The sequence below is a fragment of the Lepidochelys kempii genome, chromosome 24 (genome assembly GCF_965140285.1).
Source record: "Lepidochelys kempii isolate rLepKem1 chromosome 24, rLepKem1.hap1, whole genome shotgun sequence".
In the NCBI taxonomy this organism is placed as follows: Eukaryota; Metazoa; Chordata; order Testudines; family Cheloniidae; genus Lepidochelys; species Lepidochelys kempii.
The window spans coordinates 17,318,687-17,335,117 of record NC_136403.1 but is presented as its reverse complement, the minus strand read 5'-3'; the positions used below and the strand labels follow the sequence as shown (position 1 = coordinate 17,335,117).

At 54.7% G+C, this 16,431-nt stretch overlaps 1 protein-coding gene across 1 annotated transcript; it reads left to right on the top strand.

Annotated features, from left to right (window-relative positions):
* The first annotated feature begins 5,490 nt into the window (after nt 1-5,490).
* LOC140902971 (chemerin-like receptor 1) lies at nt 5,491-6,564 on the top strand. The gene has a single exon (XM_073323551.1). The coding sequence runs from the start codon at nt 5,491-5,493 to the stop codon at nt 6,562-6,564; it is 1,074 nt and encodes a 357-aa protein (XP_073179652.1).
* The last annotated feature ends 9,867 nt before the right edge of the window (nt 6,565-16,431 follow it).

Below are 16,431 nucleotides of genomic sequence, written 5' to 3'. Positions count from 1 at the left end.
CCGTAGTTTGCCCACCCCTGGTCTAGATAATACTTAGTCCTGCCTTGAGTGCAGGGGACTGAAGTAGATGACCCCTCCAGGTCCCCTCCAGTTCTCTGATTCTATGGGTCCTGGTGCTCAGCCCCCTGCTCTAACCACTCCACCCCACTCCCCTCCCAGAGCCCGGGAGAGAACCCAGAAGTCGCCTGTATGTTCTGGAATGATTCAGCTGCCACCTGCTGACGAAATTGTGCATTGCACCTTGTCCGCTCATCCACACCCCAGGCCTAGACCCCTCACAGCGTGTGCTGATCGGACTAAATCCAGCTGGGGCTGATGCATTACAGTCTGGGGCAGGGGGGAGCTGGGAGCCAGGACTCCTGGGTTCTCTCCCTGGCCCTGGGAGCGGAGTGGTGTCTAGGGGACTGTGATAAATGAAGGAGGTGGGGGGGTAGCTGCCTCTGATGGACACCCAGCCAGCCAGTTAGCTGTAAAATCCCTCTTGGTAGCTGTTCTCTGCTTCCTTTACCTGTGAAGGGTTAAAAAGTCCCCGAGGTCAAGAAAGAAAGTGGGCACCTGGCCAAAAGAGCCAATGGGAGGGCGAGAACTTTTTAAAATGGGAAAAGAAACTTTCCCTTTGTCTGTTGTTCTCTGAGCTGCAGGGACAGGGAGCAGCCCTGCGAGAGGCAGGAACGCTGCGTGAGGTGTGAACCAAGTCTGAAAAATTATTTCCCATACCTGGAAGGAATCACTGGGACAGGGAATGTTTAATGAGACGTGATCAGGTTTATTTCTTTATTTTGACTCTTGGACTCCTCTGTGCTAAACCCCAGATGCTTTTGTTGCCTTGTAACCTTTATGCTGAACCCCCAAGGACGCTCGTTTGGGTGCTTGGTTTTTGGAATGGCTCTTTTAAGGTCTAGCAAAAGCCTCAACTCCAGATGTATTTTCTTTCTTTTGGGTTTTAATAAAATTTACCTTTTTTAAGAACAAGATTTGGATCGTTGTGTCCGAAGAAGTTTGTGTGTGTTATTTGATTAGCTGGTGGCAACAGCTAATTTCCTTTGTTTTCTTTCTCAGCTATTTCCGGGAAGGGGGCTGCAAGGGCTTGAGGGTACCCCCCAGGGAGGAATTCCCAAGTGCGCCTGCCTGGGTCCAAGGGGGTTTTTGCATTTCGAGGTGGCAGCGTTTACCAAGCCAAGATCAGAGAAAAGCTGGAACCTTGGAAGTTTAATATAAGCCTGGAGTGGCCAATATTAACTTTTAAAATCCTTTCAGGCCCCCACTTCTGCACTCGAAGTGCCAGAGTGGGGATTCAGCCTTGACAGGGTTAGAGCAGGGGGGCTAGTGGGGTCTAGCGAGTGGGGTCTAGTGGTTAGAGCAAGGGGGGGCTGGAAGCCAGGACTTCTGGGTTCTCCCCCCGGCTCTGGGAGGGGAATGGGGTCTAGTGGTTAGAGCTGGGGGGGGGTCAGCGCGGCAGGAAGGGGTGTAGACTCTGTGGTCCGTCTCTGTGCTGACTGGATCATGGCTCTGGAGTTGAATCCTTCCCAAGCACCCCCTGGCGATTCCCCACCCCCCGCACACTTCCTCGATCCCAACCACAACTGGGGGCAGAGTCAGCCACATCCTCCCACGGCCCCTTCCTGCCGCAGCCGCGCTGGCTGCGCTGGGCCATGTGTCACCCAGCCCCGGCACTAACCACGGCCACTCCCCCGTGGCTGGGACGGGAGGGCGGCCGTAGCTCAGGGGCCGGTGGGTGGCAGCCGGCTTCGGCCTGTAGCCCGGCGAGCGACTGGAGGGCCCCTGGGGGGATCATGATGAGCTGGGGGGTAGGGGAGCGATGGGGCTGGACAGAGACACTCTGACACACCCAAAGAGAACCCACACACCCAGAATACGCATAATATATCTCTATAGTGACAGATACATACCGTACATAGCAACACACAGAAACAGACATGAACACACAGACATGCTATAAAGCAACACACAGAGCAGGGCCTGCCCCCTCCAGCAGGGGGCAGCAGGGTCTCACCCCCCCCCACTCACACACAGAGCAGGGCCTGCCCCCTCCAGCAGGGGGCAGCAGGGTCACACACACCCACACGTGCACGCACCCCCCCCCTCCATTTCCCCTTTTTGGTAAATATTTTTGACACTTCCAATGATTTGTCCCTTCTCAAATCCAGCCAACAAATCGAAATCCCCCAAACATTTGTGATGTGACCCCCCCCACAACTTTTCTTCCGTCCCCATCGACCGAACCAGCCTGATTGAAAAATTTCTGGGGGCCGAGATGCCACCAGGCCCCTTGGGCAGCCCTCCCACTGCCCCCCAGTTCATCCCCCGCTTGGGTCACACGTGTCGCCTTGTTTCCTGCCTGATTATTTGCTCCCCGGGTCGGTACGGACAGACAGGCTCAACTCACCCCTTCGCGAACCTGTGGGTCAGCGGAGCCCCGGGGGCCCGCAGGCGCTGGCTAAGATTTCCCAAGGGGTCTGCAGCTGCAGGTGAAAGTTTTTAGGGGCCCGCAGATGAAAAAGGGTGAGAACCACGGAGTTAAAGCCCTGGAGCCTCTCGCTCTAAGGCAGGTCTCCTAACCCTTTCGTTGTCCTCCTGGCCCTTCTCTGAGCCCTCCCCAGCCGGCCAACGTCCTTCGTGAGCCGTGGGCCCCGGAACCGGAGGCAGGAGCCCAGCGGCATCGCCCCAGGGCGTCCCACCTCCCTTGCCCCGTGGGAAATTCCTCGGCCAGCAGCGGGCCGACCCGGGCGGGTCCGACGCTGGCCCGGCCGGGGGCTTTTGGTGTTTCTCTCTCTGCCCACCGGGCAGCCGGGAATTTTGCTTCGTCAAGAGGTTTTTAGCCGGCTTTGTTTTCCTGGGGTTGGGGTTTGGCTAACGACTGTTTGTATTTCCACGGGTAGATCCAGAGCCGCGGATGGACCCGGCCCCTGTGACCCGTCGGGGCGAGGATGTGGTCTGAGGGCACCCACCGCTGTGTGCTGAGTTTGTTGGGTTGCTCCACCTCCAGGTTCGGGGCACAGGCTGGCGTAAAGCCAGTAGTCCTGATCCCCCCCCCCCAAAGCCCCGGCCAGAGCCCACTAGGCACCACCCCCACGCCAGAGCTGGGCTAGCAGGGGCTGCGGGTCAGGAGTGAGGGGCACCGGCAGAGCTGGGGAGGGGGAATTGCCATGGCCCTTGTTTGGGAAGGGCTGAGTCATTTAACGGGGAGATATCAGACCCTGCGCCGGGGTGGGGGGGATGTAAAAGTCTGGATCGAATTGTCTCTGTGGGAACGAGCAGTGGTGCTGGGGGGACGGATGACTGACAGACTGACGGAGACACGGACCCCACTCCCCTCATGGAGGCTGGCTCAGCAGCCCCTCCCCCAAACAGAGCCCCCCCCCAGTTCCCCCGCCCAACAACCACCCAACACAGGTCCCCAAAAACACCCCACAGTCCTCCTCACAGCACCTCAATACAGGCCCCCACCCTAGAACTCCCCAGAACCCCCCCAAAACACAGCCCCCATTATGCACCCAACCCCCCACAGACCCCAATCCCCCCAAACACAGCCCCCCAACAAAGCCACACAGTCCTCCACAGCATCCCAATACAGGCCCCCCCCACAGCTCCCCACAATCCCCCACAAACAAAGCCCACTTAATTCCTCCGAGCCCCCCAATTTCCCCCAACACAGCCCCTGAATGCCCCCAACAGCCTCCAACACACAGCCCCCCAACAATGCCCCACAGTCCTCCTCACAGCATCCCCAACACAGGCCCCCACAGCTCCCCAGAACCCCCCACAAACACAGCCCTTATAATGCCCCCAGCCCCCCACAGCCTCCAATCATCTCAAACACAGACCCCCAACAACACCCCACAGTCCTCCCCACAGCACCAACACAGGCCTCCACCCCTCTCAGCTTCCCAGAACCCCCCACAAACACAGCCCCTTTAATACCCCCAACTCTCCAATTTCTCCCCAAATACAGTCCCCCAATCCCTCCAACAGCCTCCAACAATGCCCCACAGTCTCCCCCCAGCACCCCAACACAGGCCCCCACCCCCACAGCTCCCCAGAACCCCCAAACACAACCTCCATACTTCCTCAACCCCTCCAAACACAGCCCCCCAATCTCCCCAACACACAGACCCCCACAATGCCTCCACAACCCCTGCACTCCCCCCGCTGCACAGAGAAGCCCAGAGCAGAGAGCAGCCTGGTGCCAGGACAGAGACAAGGGCTGGGGGAAGCACCACGTCCAGCACCCCCCCACACCTCCCGCCCCATTTCCTGGCACCTCCCCATAGCCACCGGCGGCACCAGGATCACTGCAGACACTCGGGGGCATCAGGGAGAGAGGGAGCGAATCACGAAGCCAGCAGAGGAGAGAATCAGGAACAAGGTAACAAACCTGCCAGGCCAGCATGAGCAAACCTATCGTCCGTCTGTCTGTCCCCAGCCACCCCATCTATCTATCTATCTATCTATCTATCTATCTATCTATCTATCTATCTATCTATCTATCTATCTATCTTCATCACTGTAGTAGCTGGTAGATACATAGGCAGAGAGATAGATGGGATGTATGGGGATGGATGGATAGAAGTCCTGGCTCCCAGCCCCCTCCTGCTGTAACCAGTAGCCCTCACTCCCCTCCCAGAGCTAGGGAGAGAACCCAGGAGTCCTGGCTCCCAGCCTCCTGGCCCGTTGTGCTCAGAGAAGAGCTGAGAGCTCGGGGAAGCCGTCGCAGTTGGCAGGAGCTGGGTCTGCGCTGGGCATCTCAGGGTCTCTCCCTACTGTGCTGAGCCGGGGAAGAGTCTGACTAAGCTGGGGGGCGGGGGTGGAGGGGGGAGGTGTGTTGGACCGGGGACCATCCAACACATCTGTGGTGTTCCCGGCTGAGTGACCAGCATCCTGGCTCCAGAATGAAGTTGCCCAACCTCAGGGTTTTCCTAGCCCAGCCAGTAACCACAGCGATGTGGCAACGCGGCTGGAGCTGGGAAAGTGACAGTTGGATGCGATTACCCAGTTTCCTTGGTACCATGCAGCTAAATATTTTGAGTCCTGGCTGACTCAGGAGGGCTGGACATGGGACTGGAGGCCTTTCCCCCGTCAGGGGCCCTGGTTCAGATCTGGCCCCAGGGCGGGGACTGGCTGACTCAGGAGGGCTGGACATGGGACTGGAGGCCTTTCCCCCATCAGGGGCCCTGGCTCAGATCTGGCCCCAGGGCGGGGACTGGCTGGCTCAGGGGGGCAGGTAATGGGGCATGCGGCTTTTCCCCTCTAGGGGGCACTGGCCCCAATCCAAGCCCAGAGTGGGGGTCTTGCTGACTTAAGGGGGCAGTGTGAGTGGGGAATGAGACATGCAAACTTTCCCCTCTAGGGGGTGCTGGCCCCCATCCAGCCCCATGGTGGGGACTGGCTGGCTCAGGATGGGTGGGGAATGGGGCACGGGGCCTTTCCCCTTATGTCCAATGACTCCTTTCCTGCAGCTTCTTCTTCAGCATGGCCGAAAACGCCTCCTCCCCCTACGACTATGATGGAGACTACGAGGATGACTCCAGCTTGGAGGCCGGAGCCAGGTTGCGTGGCACCATGCACGTGGTCTCCATGGTGATCTATTCCATCGCCTTTGTGTTGGGGGTGACGGGCAATGGGCTGGTCATTTTCATCACCGGCTTTCAGATGAAGAGGACGGTCAACGCCATCTGGTTCCTCAACCTGGCCGTAGCCGACTTCATCTTCACCTTCTTCCTCCCCCTCGCCGTGGCCTATGTGGCCCTGGGCTTCCACTGGCCCTTTGGCCGGGCCTTGTGCAAGATCAACACCGCCGTGGCCTTCCTCAACATGTTCGCCAGCGTCTTCCTCCTCACCGCCATCAGCGCCGACCGTTGCATCACCGTGGCCTGGCCGGTCTGGGCCCAGAACCACCGCTCGCCCCGGCTGGCCTCCCTGGTGGCCATGGCCATGTGGTTGGCAGCCCTTGCTCTCAGCTGCCCCTATGTGGTTTTCCGGGACACCAGGAGCTCCCCTTTTCAGGAGAATGTCACTCACTGCTACAACAACTACGCCCTGTCGGATGGCTTCCAGGCGGAGGAGATGGCTGGGCTGAGGGAGAGTCGGCACCGGGCCGTGGTGCTGACCCGGTTCGTGGCTGGCTTTCTGGTGCCATTTGCCATCATCCTGGCCTGCTATGTGGTCATCGCGGCCAAGATGAGGCGGAACCAGCTGGCCCGCTCTGGCAGGCCCTACAAGATCATGGTGGCCGTGGTGACGGCCTTCTTCCTCTGCTGGTTCCCCTACCACGTCTTCTCCTTCCTGGAGGTGTCGGTCACTGCGGTGACGCCCCAGCTCCAGTCGCTCCTGGCAGTGGGGATCCCACTGGCCTCAGCCCTGGCCTATCTCAACAGCTGCCTCAACCCCCTCCTCTACGTCTTTGTGGGCCGGGATTTCAGGGAGAAGCTCCGGAGCTCGGTGCTGTCGGCCTTTGAAGGCGCCTTCAGCGAGGTCTCCGGCCAGTCCTCCCTCCCCGCCAGCAAGAGCAAGGCCAGCGCCAAGGCTGAGTGTCACCTGGTGTAGGGGGGATGGACTGGCTCAGGGGGCCTTTTCTCTCAAGGGGCTCTGGCTCCCAGCTGGCCAAAGGGGGGTCAGGGAATGGGACCTATTGTTACCAGCTTTGCCTGTTACTTTGGGGTATGCTCATTTATTAGGGTTACTCTTCTGGGGGGTGGGGGGGAGGGTCTGTAATTTTATCCACGTACCGCTTGTGTCACTTGTGTTCTCATACGGAGCTCGACTTTTCCCTTCTGCCAGTTCCCTCCCAATGGCGCTATCCTGAAGGACCTCGGTTCCCCAGGGCTGGGTTCTTCCAGCCCCAGAATCAGACAAACACACCCACATTAACAGAGCCCATCTGAGAGGGCCGGGTTAATCAGCACTCCCAAGCTGACCCCTTAGATGTCCCTGGACTCAGCAGGCTGGGTCAAACAGCACCTCCAAGCTGTCACCCTCACACCCTCATAGGCCATCGGCACCGCACCAGAATAGAGCACACCTGAGCAGGCCGGGTCGACCAGCACTTTCAATCTGCCACCCTCCTGTGTCCCTGGTTCAGCACGTCCCTATCCCCACTTCCACGTTACAATGGTTCTGGTCGTAACCCGCTTGATGAGCAAACCCCACAGGATTTTTGGGCGCTGCAGGGATCTGTCTATCTATAGTTGTAGTGAGGATACCAAAGACAGGAACTCAGTGATTGTAATAACTGGCATGGTATCACACTTTTCTCTGTGCCAAGCAAAGAATTGTGTAAGATCATAGCCCAGCGTATATCAGAGGCAGCTGATAGTGTTCTCAGCAAAGAGCAAGCTGGTTTTCGGGAAAGGCGTGGATGCACAGACCAGATCTTCATTCCATGAAACATAAGAGAACAGTGCTTAGCATGGCAATGGCAACTCTGCATACATTTCACAGACTTTGAGAAGGCTTTTGACAGTCGTCACAGGGCCAGCCTCTGGCGTAGTCTGCGGGCGTATGGAATTCCTTTCCGTATAATCAACGTCATCAAAAGCTTCTATTTCAACTTTACATGCCGTGTTGATCACAGTGAGCTCCGTTTTGAAGTCAAAACAGGAGTACGTCAGGGGTGTGTCATGTCTGCAGTGCTCTTCAGCATGGACATCGACTGGGTGGTGCGGCGTACAACAGAAGACATGCCAAGAGGCTTTAAATGGACGCTCTTCTCATCCTTTGAAGACCTGGACTTTGCAGATGATCTCGCTCTCCAATCACATACCCAACGCCATGTACAAGAAAAACAACTCGACTCAACTCATTCAACCAGCAAATTGGACTGAAAATCAACTGCAATAAGACAGCTATCATGACCTTTAATATTGCCTCACCATCACCAGTACAGATAGAGGATTATGTTCTCACCAATGTAGAAACATTCACATACTTGGGCAGCACCATCAGCCAGGATGGTGGAACAAGCCAGGACATCCGGAACAAAATCAATAAAGCCAGGAACACCTTCAGGAGCTTAAAATACACTCTGGAAATCATCAAAATACAACACCAAAACCAAACTCAAGGTTTATCAGAGCTGTGTACTTTCAACACTACGTTACAGTGCAGAAGGCTGGGGAATGAGAAAGTCTGACATGTCCAAACTGTCTTCATCCCGTACAACCTGCCTCCAAAAAAATCCTCCGTATCTTTTGGCCCAGAACAATCTCAAACCAAGATCTGTTGACACAGTGCAGCCAAGAGGATCTGAGCACCATCTTTGCCAGGAGGCGTTGGAGATGGATTGGCCATGTGCTTCGGATTCCATCACCAGAGTAGCAATAAGATGGACACCTGAAAGCAAGCGAAAACGAGGCCTCCCGAAAACAACACCGTGAAGAGCTGTGGAAGCTGAGCTGAAAAACCTGGGGCAGACCTGGGGGACCATTGAAAGACTTGCCAAAAACAGACAGGAGCGGAAGAGCTTCGTCACTGCCCTAAACACCAGAGGCGTAATAGGAAAAAGATGATGATGAACCACAGGGGAGCCAAACAAACAAAACAGGGATAATATTAAATCCAGCTCAAATTTTATTATAAAAAGTCAGGTTTACAAAACTCTAACTGATCACACCAGTCAGGGTCAGAAGGCTGCACCTAAGAGACAGAGAGAGAGAGAGAGAGAGAGAGAGAGAGCTGGTTTCTCACCACTCCATGAAGATTGAATCGATCGGGGGTCCCAGGTGTTGGTGGTAGCTGAGGGTCCAGAGTGCTGGAGACAGGCAGAGCCCCCAGCACGATCGGTCAGGAGAAGATGACGTCCCCATGGAACTGTTGCAGAGTTTGGATCCAGGCATCAGAACACTTACTTGAGTGTGGGTCGGGGTTTTTGTAAGGAAACAACAATGGTTCCAGGGAGAACACTAGATTTGTGGATGTGTAAACAAGGGAGAATACCAGAGTTGTTTTGTTCAGGATAGACCATGGGAGCTGATCATTCCTGGTTATGGGCGGTGTCCCTTGGAGGGAGCTCACAATGCAATTAGGGAGCTTCACTATTTTGGTTCCCAATAAAGGATTTATTACTAGAATTGGTCTGATAACTGCTGAGCTGGGGGTGTGCAGGCATGGGATCGTTAACATCTGGAGCAGAGATGCCCCATGATGCAGTGCTGCCCTGCTTTTCTGGCCCCAGGGTTCCCTGAGGTTCTTGCCTTGGAATCTCTGTTCTCCATTCTGTCTGCTAATGGAGACAGGGTGGTCCCTAGCCATTTGGGTACCCTACGCAGCCCCCCCATGGGGGTCTGTGTGGGGCCCCAGGCCTCTCCCCCCTCCAGAGTCTGGGAGGCAGGAGCTGTGGGGGGCACTTTTGGGGGCCCCATAGGCCCAGAGTGGCCCGGGCGATCAGCGGGGGGCCAGAAGCAGCCCGCTCCACTTCCCTCACCCTGGCCCCAGCTGTGTCACTCGGGGGAAGGGGCTTGGGGGAAGGGATCCCCCCCGCCCCACTCACCAGCAGCAGTGGGAAGTGGAGCAGCCCGGCCCCGGCCAGCTCTACTCCGCCAGCGGGGGGCGCCCTTTCCCCAACCTCCCCGCACTCACCGGCAGCGGGAAGCGGAGCGCGGCGGCTGGGAGCTGGCGGAGTGGAGCGGGCTGGGGCCAGGCTGCTCCACTTCCCGCCGCTGCCGGTGAGTGCGGGGTTGCTGGGGGAAGAGGTGGGACGGGGTGGGCTGGGGGCGGAGCAGGGGGGAAGGGTAAGAGGCAGGGCGGAAGGAGTTGTCCCAGGCCCCACACCCCCCTAGGGACAGTCCTGCCCCTTGCAGTGGGTGCAGCCCACGCGGGAGCTGGCCGAGGGATAGGGCTGGTCGCTGAGACTGGTCCTCCCGCGTATGCAGCACGCAGCTGCCTAGGGCACCAAGAAATTTGGGGCAACCCAAATTTCATGGTGCCCTGCGCACCTATATATACCTAAGGACAGCCCTGAATGGAGATGCCTCCTTGTCCCATCTTCGATGCAAATGAGGCTAGGGAAATTTCCTTAATCCTGTCACCCTTGTCCCAGGGGTTTAGGTGTGTCTCCCACGGCCTTTCCATTGCTTTTTGTGAGTCTTTCTCCTGATGCAGATTTGGTTCAATCAGAGGCTGGCTGGTGGTGGTGGGATGTCTTCCGTGAGTCAGACAGGCTGGGTACTGCGCCCTGGTTCCCCTAGGTAACACTGTACCCTCCCAGCTGGCACCAGGGTGGGGGAACTGGCTGGTTCAGGGTATGGACTCAAGCTGTAGATAGATCCCAGGAGTCCTGGCTCCCAGCCCCACTGCTCTGACCCACTAGACTCCCCTCCTCTACCAGAGCTCGGGAGAGAACTCAGGAGTCCTGGCTCCCAGCATGGCTCCCCCCACCCCCCTACCCCGCTCTCCCCATTGCTGGCTGCTGAGTGTGGTTGTAATCTGGCGGTGAGTCATTCCCCATCTTGTGGACTTTATGGATGAAGTTGGTGGTGACTGTGGGAAGGTCACCTGGTTTCTCTGTGTCTCAGTTTCCCCATTTGTAAAGCGTGGGAAATAATTCTGCCTGCGTCTGTTCTGGCTGTGAGCTCTTTGGAGGGCAGGGACATTCTTCTAACTCTGGGGCTGTGCAATGCCCGGTGCGATGGGGCCCTGATCTCGTCTGGATTCTGTGCAGTGCCCAGCATGACAGGGCACCTGATCTCGGCTGGTGTCTGAGCAGCAGCTGGAACAATGGTGCCATGATCTGTTTAATTGGTTTTGGTGTTAATTCTCTGACACTTCGCACTTTGCGTAATCCAGGAGGGTTTTTTTATTCAATGTGATGTGTGTATGTATGAAACTCGTCCCCGGAATAGCCCGTAATCCACCTCTCCTAACTCTAATGCTGAAATCGAAACCTAACCCTCAACATACCCCTATGCCATCACCGGAACAACCCCTAACCCTAGAACTGATCACACTGACTCTAACCACTTCTTCTAACCCTAACCTTAACACTCATTGATACCTTAACCCTAATCCCTGTCCTAACCCTAATCATACCCTTAACCCTAACCCTAACCCTAACACTCATTGATACCTTAACCCTAATCCCTGTCCTAACCCTAATCATACCCTTAACCTTAACCTTAACCCTAACCCTAACCCTAACCTTAACACTCATTGATACCTTAACCCTAATCCCTGTCCTAACCCTAATCATACCCTTAACCCTAACCCTAACCCTAACCTTAACACTCATTGATACCTTAACCCTAATCCCTGTCCTAACCCTAATCATACCCTTAACCCTAACCCTAACCCTAACCCTCATTGATACCTTAACCCTAATCCCTGTCCTAAACCTAATCATACCCTTAACCTTAACCCTAACCCTAACCCTAACCTTAACACTCATTGATACCTTAACCCTAATCCCTGTCCTAACCCTAATCATACCCTTAACCTTAACCCTAACCCTAACCCTAACCCTAACCCTAACCCTAACCTTAACACTCATTGATACCTTAACCCTAATCCCTGTCCTAACCCTAATCATACCCTTAACCTTAACCCTAACCCTAACCTTAACACTCATTGATACCTTAACCCTAATCCCTGTCCTAACCCTAATCATACCCTTAACCTTAACCTTAACCCTAACCCTACCGCAGCGCTAACCCCAGCAGCAAAAACTAACTAGACACCCTCACCCTAAACATGGACCCTACCCTAAAATTTACACTCCTAACCCAAAAACTAGCCCCTACTATTAATCCTACACTAAAACTAGCCCCTGCCCCAAAGTCCTTAGTGTTGATTTTCAATAAGTCTTGGAGCACTGGTGAAGTTGCAGACGACTGGAAGAAAACTAATGTTGTACCCAGGGGTGATAGTAAGTCGAGTGACTTACAGATAGGCTGGGGCCAGCTCTGGCCCCCGGAAGGGGCGGGGCTGAGGGAGTCAGAGCCAGCCCCAGCCAACCCTGTAAGGTAAGTGCCCCCCCCATCCTTCTCCTTCTCCTTCTCCTCCTCTGGGGTAGCAGCAGCAGCCCGGGGCTCCGGGGGCTATTTAAAGGGCCTGCGGCTCCCCTGCTTCTACTGTCCCGGTCCTTTAATTAGACCCCGGAGCCCTGGAGTAACTGTGGCGGGGCTCCGGCGGCTATTTAAAGGGCCAGGGCAGTAGAAGCGGGGAGCCCCAGGCCCTTTAAATAGCTGCCGGAGCCCCACAGCCACTACCCCAGGGCTCCAGCAGCGGGGCTCTGGAAGCAATTTAAAGGGCCTGGGGCTCCAGCCACACCTGGGAGCCCCAGGCCCTTTAAATGGCTCCCTGGGAAAGCTGGGCTGCCCCAATACAGTGCACCGGCTCTTGCTGGTACGCCGTACCGGGGCGTACCGGCTTACTTTCACCTCTGGTTGTACTGATATTTAAAAAGGATAAATGGGAAGATCCAGGAATTATCAGCCCATCAGTGGGACTTCGATTTTGAGAAGATAACGGAGCAGCTGGTACGAGATTTGATTAATAAAGAATGAAAGGAGGGTAACGTCATTAATGCCAATCAACTTGGGTTTGTGGAAAATAGCGGCTGTCAAGTCAGCTTGACACCTTTTTTGGAGGTTGGTTGATAAAAGTAACAGTGTCGATGTCATAGACAGAGACTCCTGCCAGGTGTTTGCCTTGGTACTGCACGGCATTTTGATTACAAAACCAGCATACAAAATGAACATGGCCCACAGTAAATGGATTACAAACTGGCCAACTGGTTAATCTGAAAATGTAACGGTACCCAGGGAATCGGCATCGAGCGGGTGTGTTTCTAGTGGGGTCCCGCCGGGACTGGTTCTTGGCCCTACGCTCTTTAACATCTTTATTAGTGAGCTGGAAATAAAAAACATAAAATGATCATGAACAAAATTTGCAGCTGACACAAACACGAGGGGAGTGGTATACAATGACGAGGCCAGGTCAGGGATACAGAGCGCTCTGGGTTGCTTGGTAAACAGGGCACAAGCAAACTATTTACATTTTAATACGGCTAAATGTCAACGTGCACATCTAGGAACAATGGGTGTCGGGCGGATGTGCAGGACGGGGGATGCTCTCCTGGGGAGCAGGGCCTCTGACAATGATTGGGGATGGTGCTGGGTAATTAGCTGAACATGAACGCCCACTGGGGTGCTGCGGCCAAAAGGGCTCCCGCCATCCTGGGATGCATCAACAGGGCAATCTCGAGTCGGAGCAGGTAGGTCATGTTCCCTCTGGATTTTGCTCCGGTTCGACTGCAATCCTGTCTCCAGTTCTGGGGCCCAAAATTCCAGAGGGATGTGGATCAATTGCAGAGGGAGCAAAGAAGAGCCACGGGGATGATTCAAAGGTTAGAAAACCTGCCTTAGAACGAGAGACACAAGGAGCTCAGTCTATTTAGCTTAACAAAGAGGAGGTCAAAGGGTGACCTGACCCCAGTCAGTACCCACGTGGGGAACACGGAACGGGCTCTTCCATCCTGCAGAGGAAGGTCTGACACAGTCCAATGGCTGGAAGTTGAAGCCTGGAACAAAGTGTAAATGTCTGACAGCGAGGGGCGTAACCATTAGAATAATTTCCCCACGGTCATGGTGGATTCTCCAGTGCTGAGCATTTTAAAATCAGGACTGGGTGTTTTTCTAACCGCTCTACTCTAGGACTTAGTTAGGGGCAGTTCTCTGGCCTGTGCTATCCAGGAGATCACACGAGATGATCACAATCATAGAATCATAGAATCATAGAATATCAGGGTTGGAAGGGACCTCAGGAGGTCATCTAGTCCAACCCCCTGCTCAAAGCAGGACCAAGCCCCAATTAAATCATCACAATGGTCCCTTCCAGCCTTGGGATCGATGAATTTTACTCTCCAGCATAAAATCTCTTCCCCGGCTATTTCCTGCTGTTGTTTGCTAGGTACGCAAACAGGTATCAGCAATGTCAGAGGAGGTGTCCCCTAGAGCCCGTGCTCTGTACAGCAACGCTGATCTCTTGAACGCCGAACCAACATCCGCTAAACCCCACGCCCCTCCCCGAGCTGGGGATGGAATGAAACCTGCAGTGCCGAGCGCTGTGATCACAGCATGTCTGTCGCACGAGCATCCTCTGTTTATTGCATCACCTTTGAATGTGGAGACTCAGACCTGGTCTACACGCCACAGTTTGTTTGGCAAAAGGAACACAGCTGGGGGGCAGGGGACTGCTGTGCTGTGCAGAGCGGGGAGGGAGGCGGGGGGTAATGTCACGCGTGTCCCCACCCCCCTGCCTCAGGCCCAGTTGCTTCCAGCCGCTGGCTGAACTAAAAGAGGCAGCGTGCCGACACACGCCCTCCCGTAACACACACTAGTCTCGGTGTCTCCCCCGCCTCCACACTCCCCGTCACACCCCCTCCCCCCGCACACTTCAGTTGAAAAGCGGCTGGCAAGCTAGCAGGATGCCCACGGACGGACGGGATTTAGACACCGGCATCGTGTGACGCGGTCCCTGCCCCATGAGGCGCTGCAAACCCTTCCCAAAGCTGCTCTCTGTGTCCGTGCGAGTGTGGACGCACGCCGTCGACACACAGAGCTCGTGTGGACACGCAACAGCAGCTTCATTAAAGCAGCAAAACTGTCAACAAAACTCTAGTGTAGACAAGGCCTTAGTAACAGGTGAGTAACGTCCTCCCAACCTGCTTCAGCCACTGTAGGTTTAGGGTACGGCAGGTTGGAGAGGACAGAGTGACTGGATCAATCAGAACTGGAGAGGGACTACCTATCTATCTAGCCATCCCCATACACCCTATCTATCTATCTATCTATCTATCTATCTATCTATCTATCTATCTATCTATCTATCTATCCCCAGCCACCCCCTCTATCTATCTATCTATCTATCTATCTATCTATCTATCTATCTATCTATCTATCCCCATACACCCCATCTATCTATCTATCTATCTATCTATCTATCTATCTATCTATCTATCTATCTATCTATCTCCATACAGACCATCAATCTACCTAGGCTCCGGCTGACCACAACAGATGCAGTAAAGGTCTTTTCTGTCCAAATTTCTCCTTACATCTGATGTATGAAAATCAGTTTGAATTTGAAAATAGACTGTGGGAGAAAGAAAAAGCAAATTGGCCAGATTCCTAGCTGAGGTCAATCGGCCTTCGCGTCATTAGAGTCAGTGGGGCCAGACCCCTAGCCGGGGTCAATAAGCCTTCATGTCAATGGAGTCAGTGGGGCCAGACCCCCAGCTGGGTTCAATGGGCCGTAGCTCTCCCTCTACACCCCACTCCCCTTCCGGGGCGGGGAATAGGGCTCGGGAGCCAGGACTGACAGTCACATGCACCCTGCACCCACTGTCCACATGATTTCAGCTCCACCACTCCTGGTCATTTCATCATCTCCCTGTGGGGGAAGTTGCGACTCTGTGGGCAAGAATTTCAGTTACAGCAGATGTGGGACAGGGCAGGAAGGTGCAGGGACAACTGCCTGTTACCGCTCTGCCGATCTACCCGTCCACCCACGAGCAGGCATATGAGCCCCTGCGAGCCCTGCGGCCCCGCCCTCTCCACCCGAGGCCCCTCCTCCACCGTTCCTGTCCGCCAGAGCCCCAATGCCCCCCCTCGCCCCCCCACAGCTGGAGGAGCCCAGGCTGAGCCGCCCCAGGCCGCTGGCCACACCCAGCACCGGCCCGGTGTTGGGCCACCCACTGGCCCCAGCTGCCTGCTGGCCTCTGGCCGGAGCTGAGCTCCAGCGGGCTTGGGGGAGAGGGCGGAGCATGGGCGGGGCCAGGGCTTGGTTAGGGGAGGCTTATCTTTCCCTGGCCTATTATACCCACCACCCATGCATCCATCCCCATACACCCCGCACTCCATCCCCATATAATCTATCTAGCTATCTATCTATCCGTCCCCATACACCCTATCTATCTATCTATCTATCTATCTATCTATCTATCTATCTATCTATCTATCTATCTCTCCCTATACACCCTATCTATCTATCTATCTATCTATCTATCTATCTATCTATCTATCTATCTATCTATCTATCTATCTATCTATCTATCTATCTATCCGTCCCCATACACCCTATCTATCTATCTATCTATCTATCTATCTATCTATCTATCTATCTATCTATCTATCTATCTATCCCTATACACCCTATCTATCTATCTATCTATCTATCTATCTATCTATCTATCTATCTATCTATCTATCTATCTATCTATCTATCTATCTATCTATCTATCTACTTTAGCCAAGTCTCTCATTATAGCTGATGTATTAAATTCACTTTGAACTTCAGCACAGATTGTGGGAGAAAGACAAAGCAAATCAGCCAGCCCCCCAACAGGGGTCAATTGGCCATAGCTCCATTGGAATCAATGGGGCCAGATCCCAGCTGGGGTCAATCGGCCGTAGCTCCATT

Excerpts from the sequence above, each read along its gene's own strand:
- LOC140902971 (XM_073323551.1), top strand. The coding sequence starts at position 5,491 with ATGGCCGAAAACGCCTCCTCCCCCTACGACTATGATGGAGACTACGAG.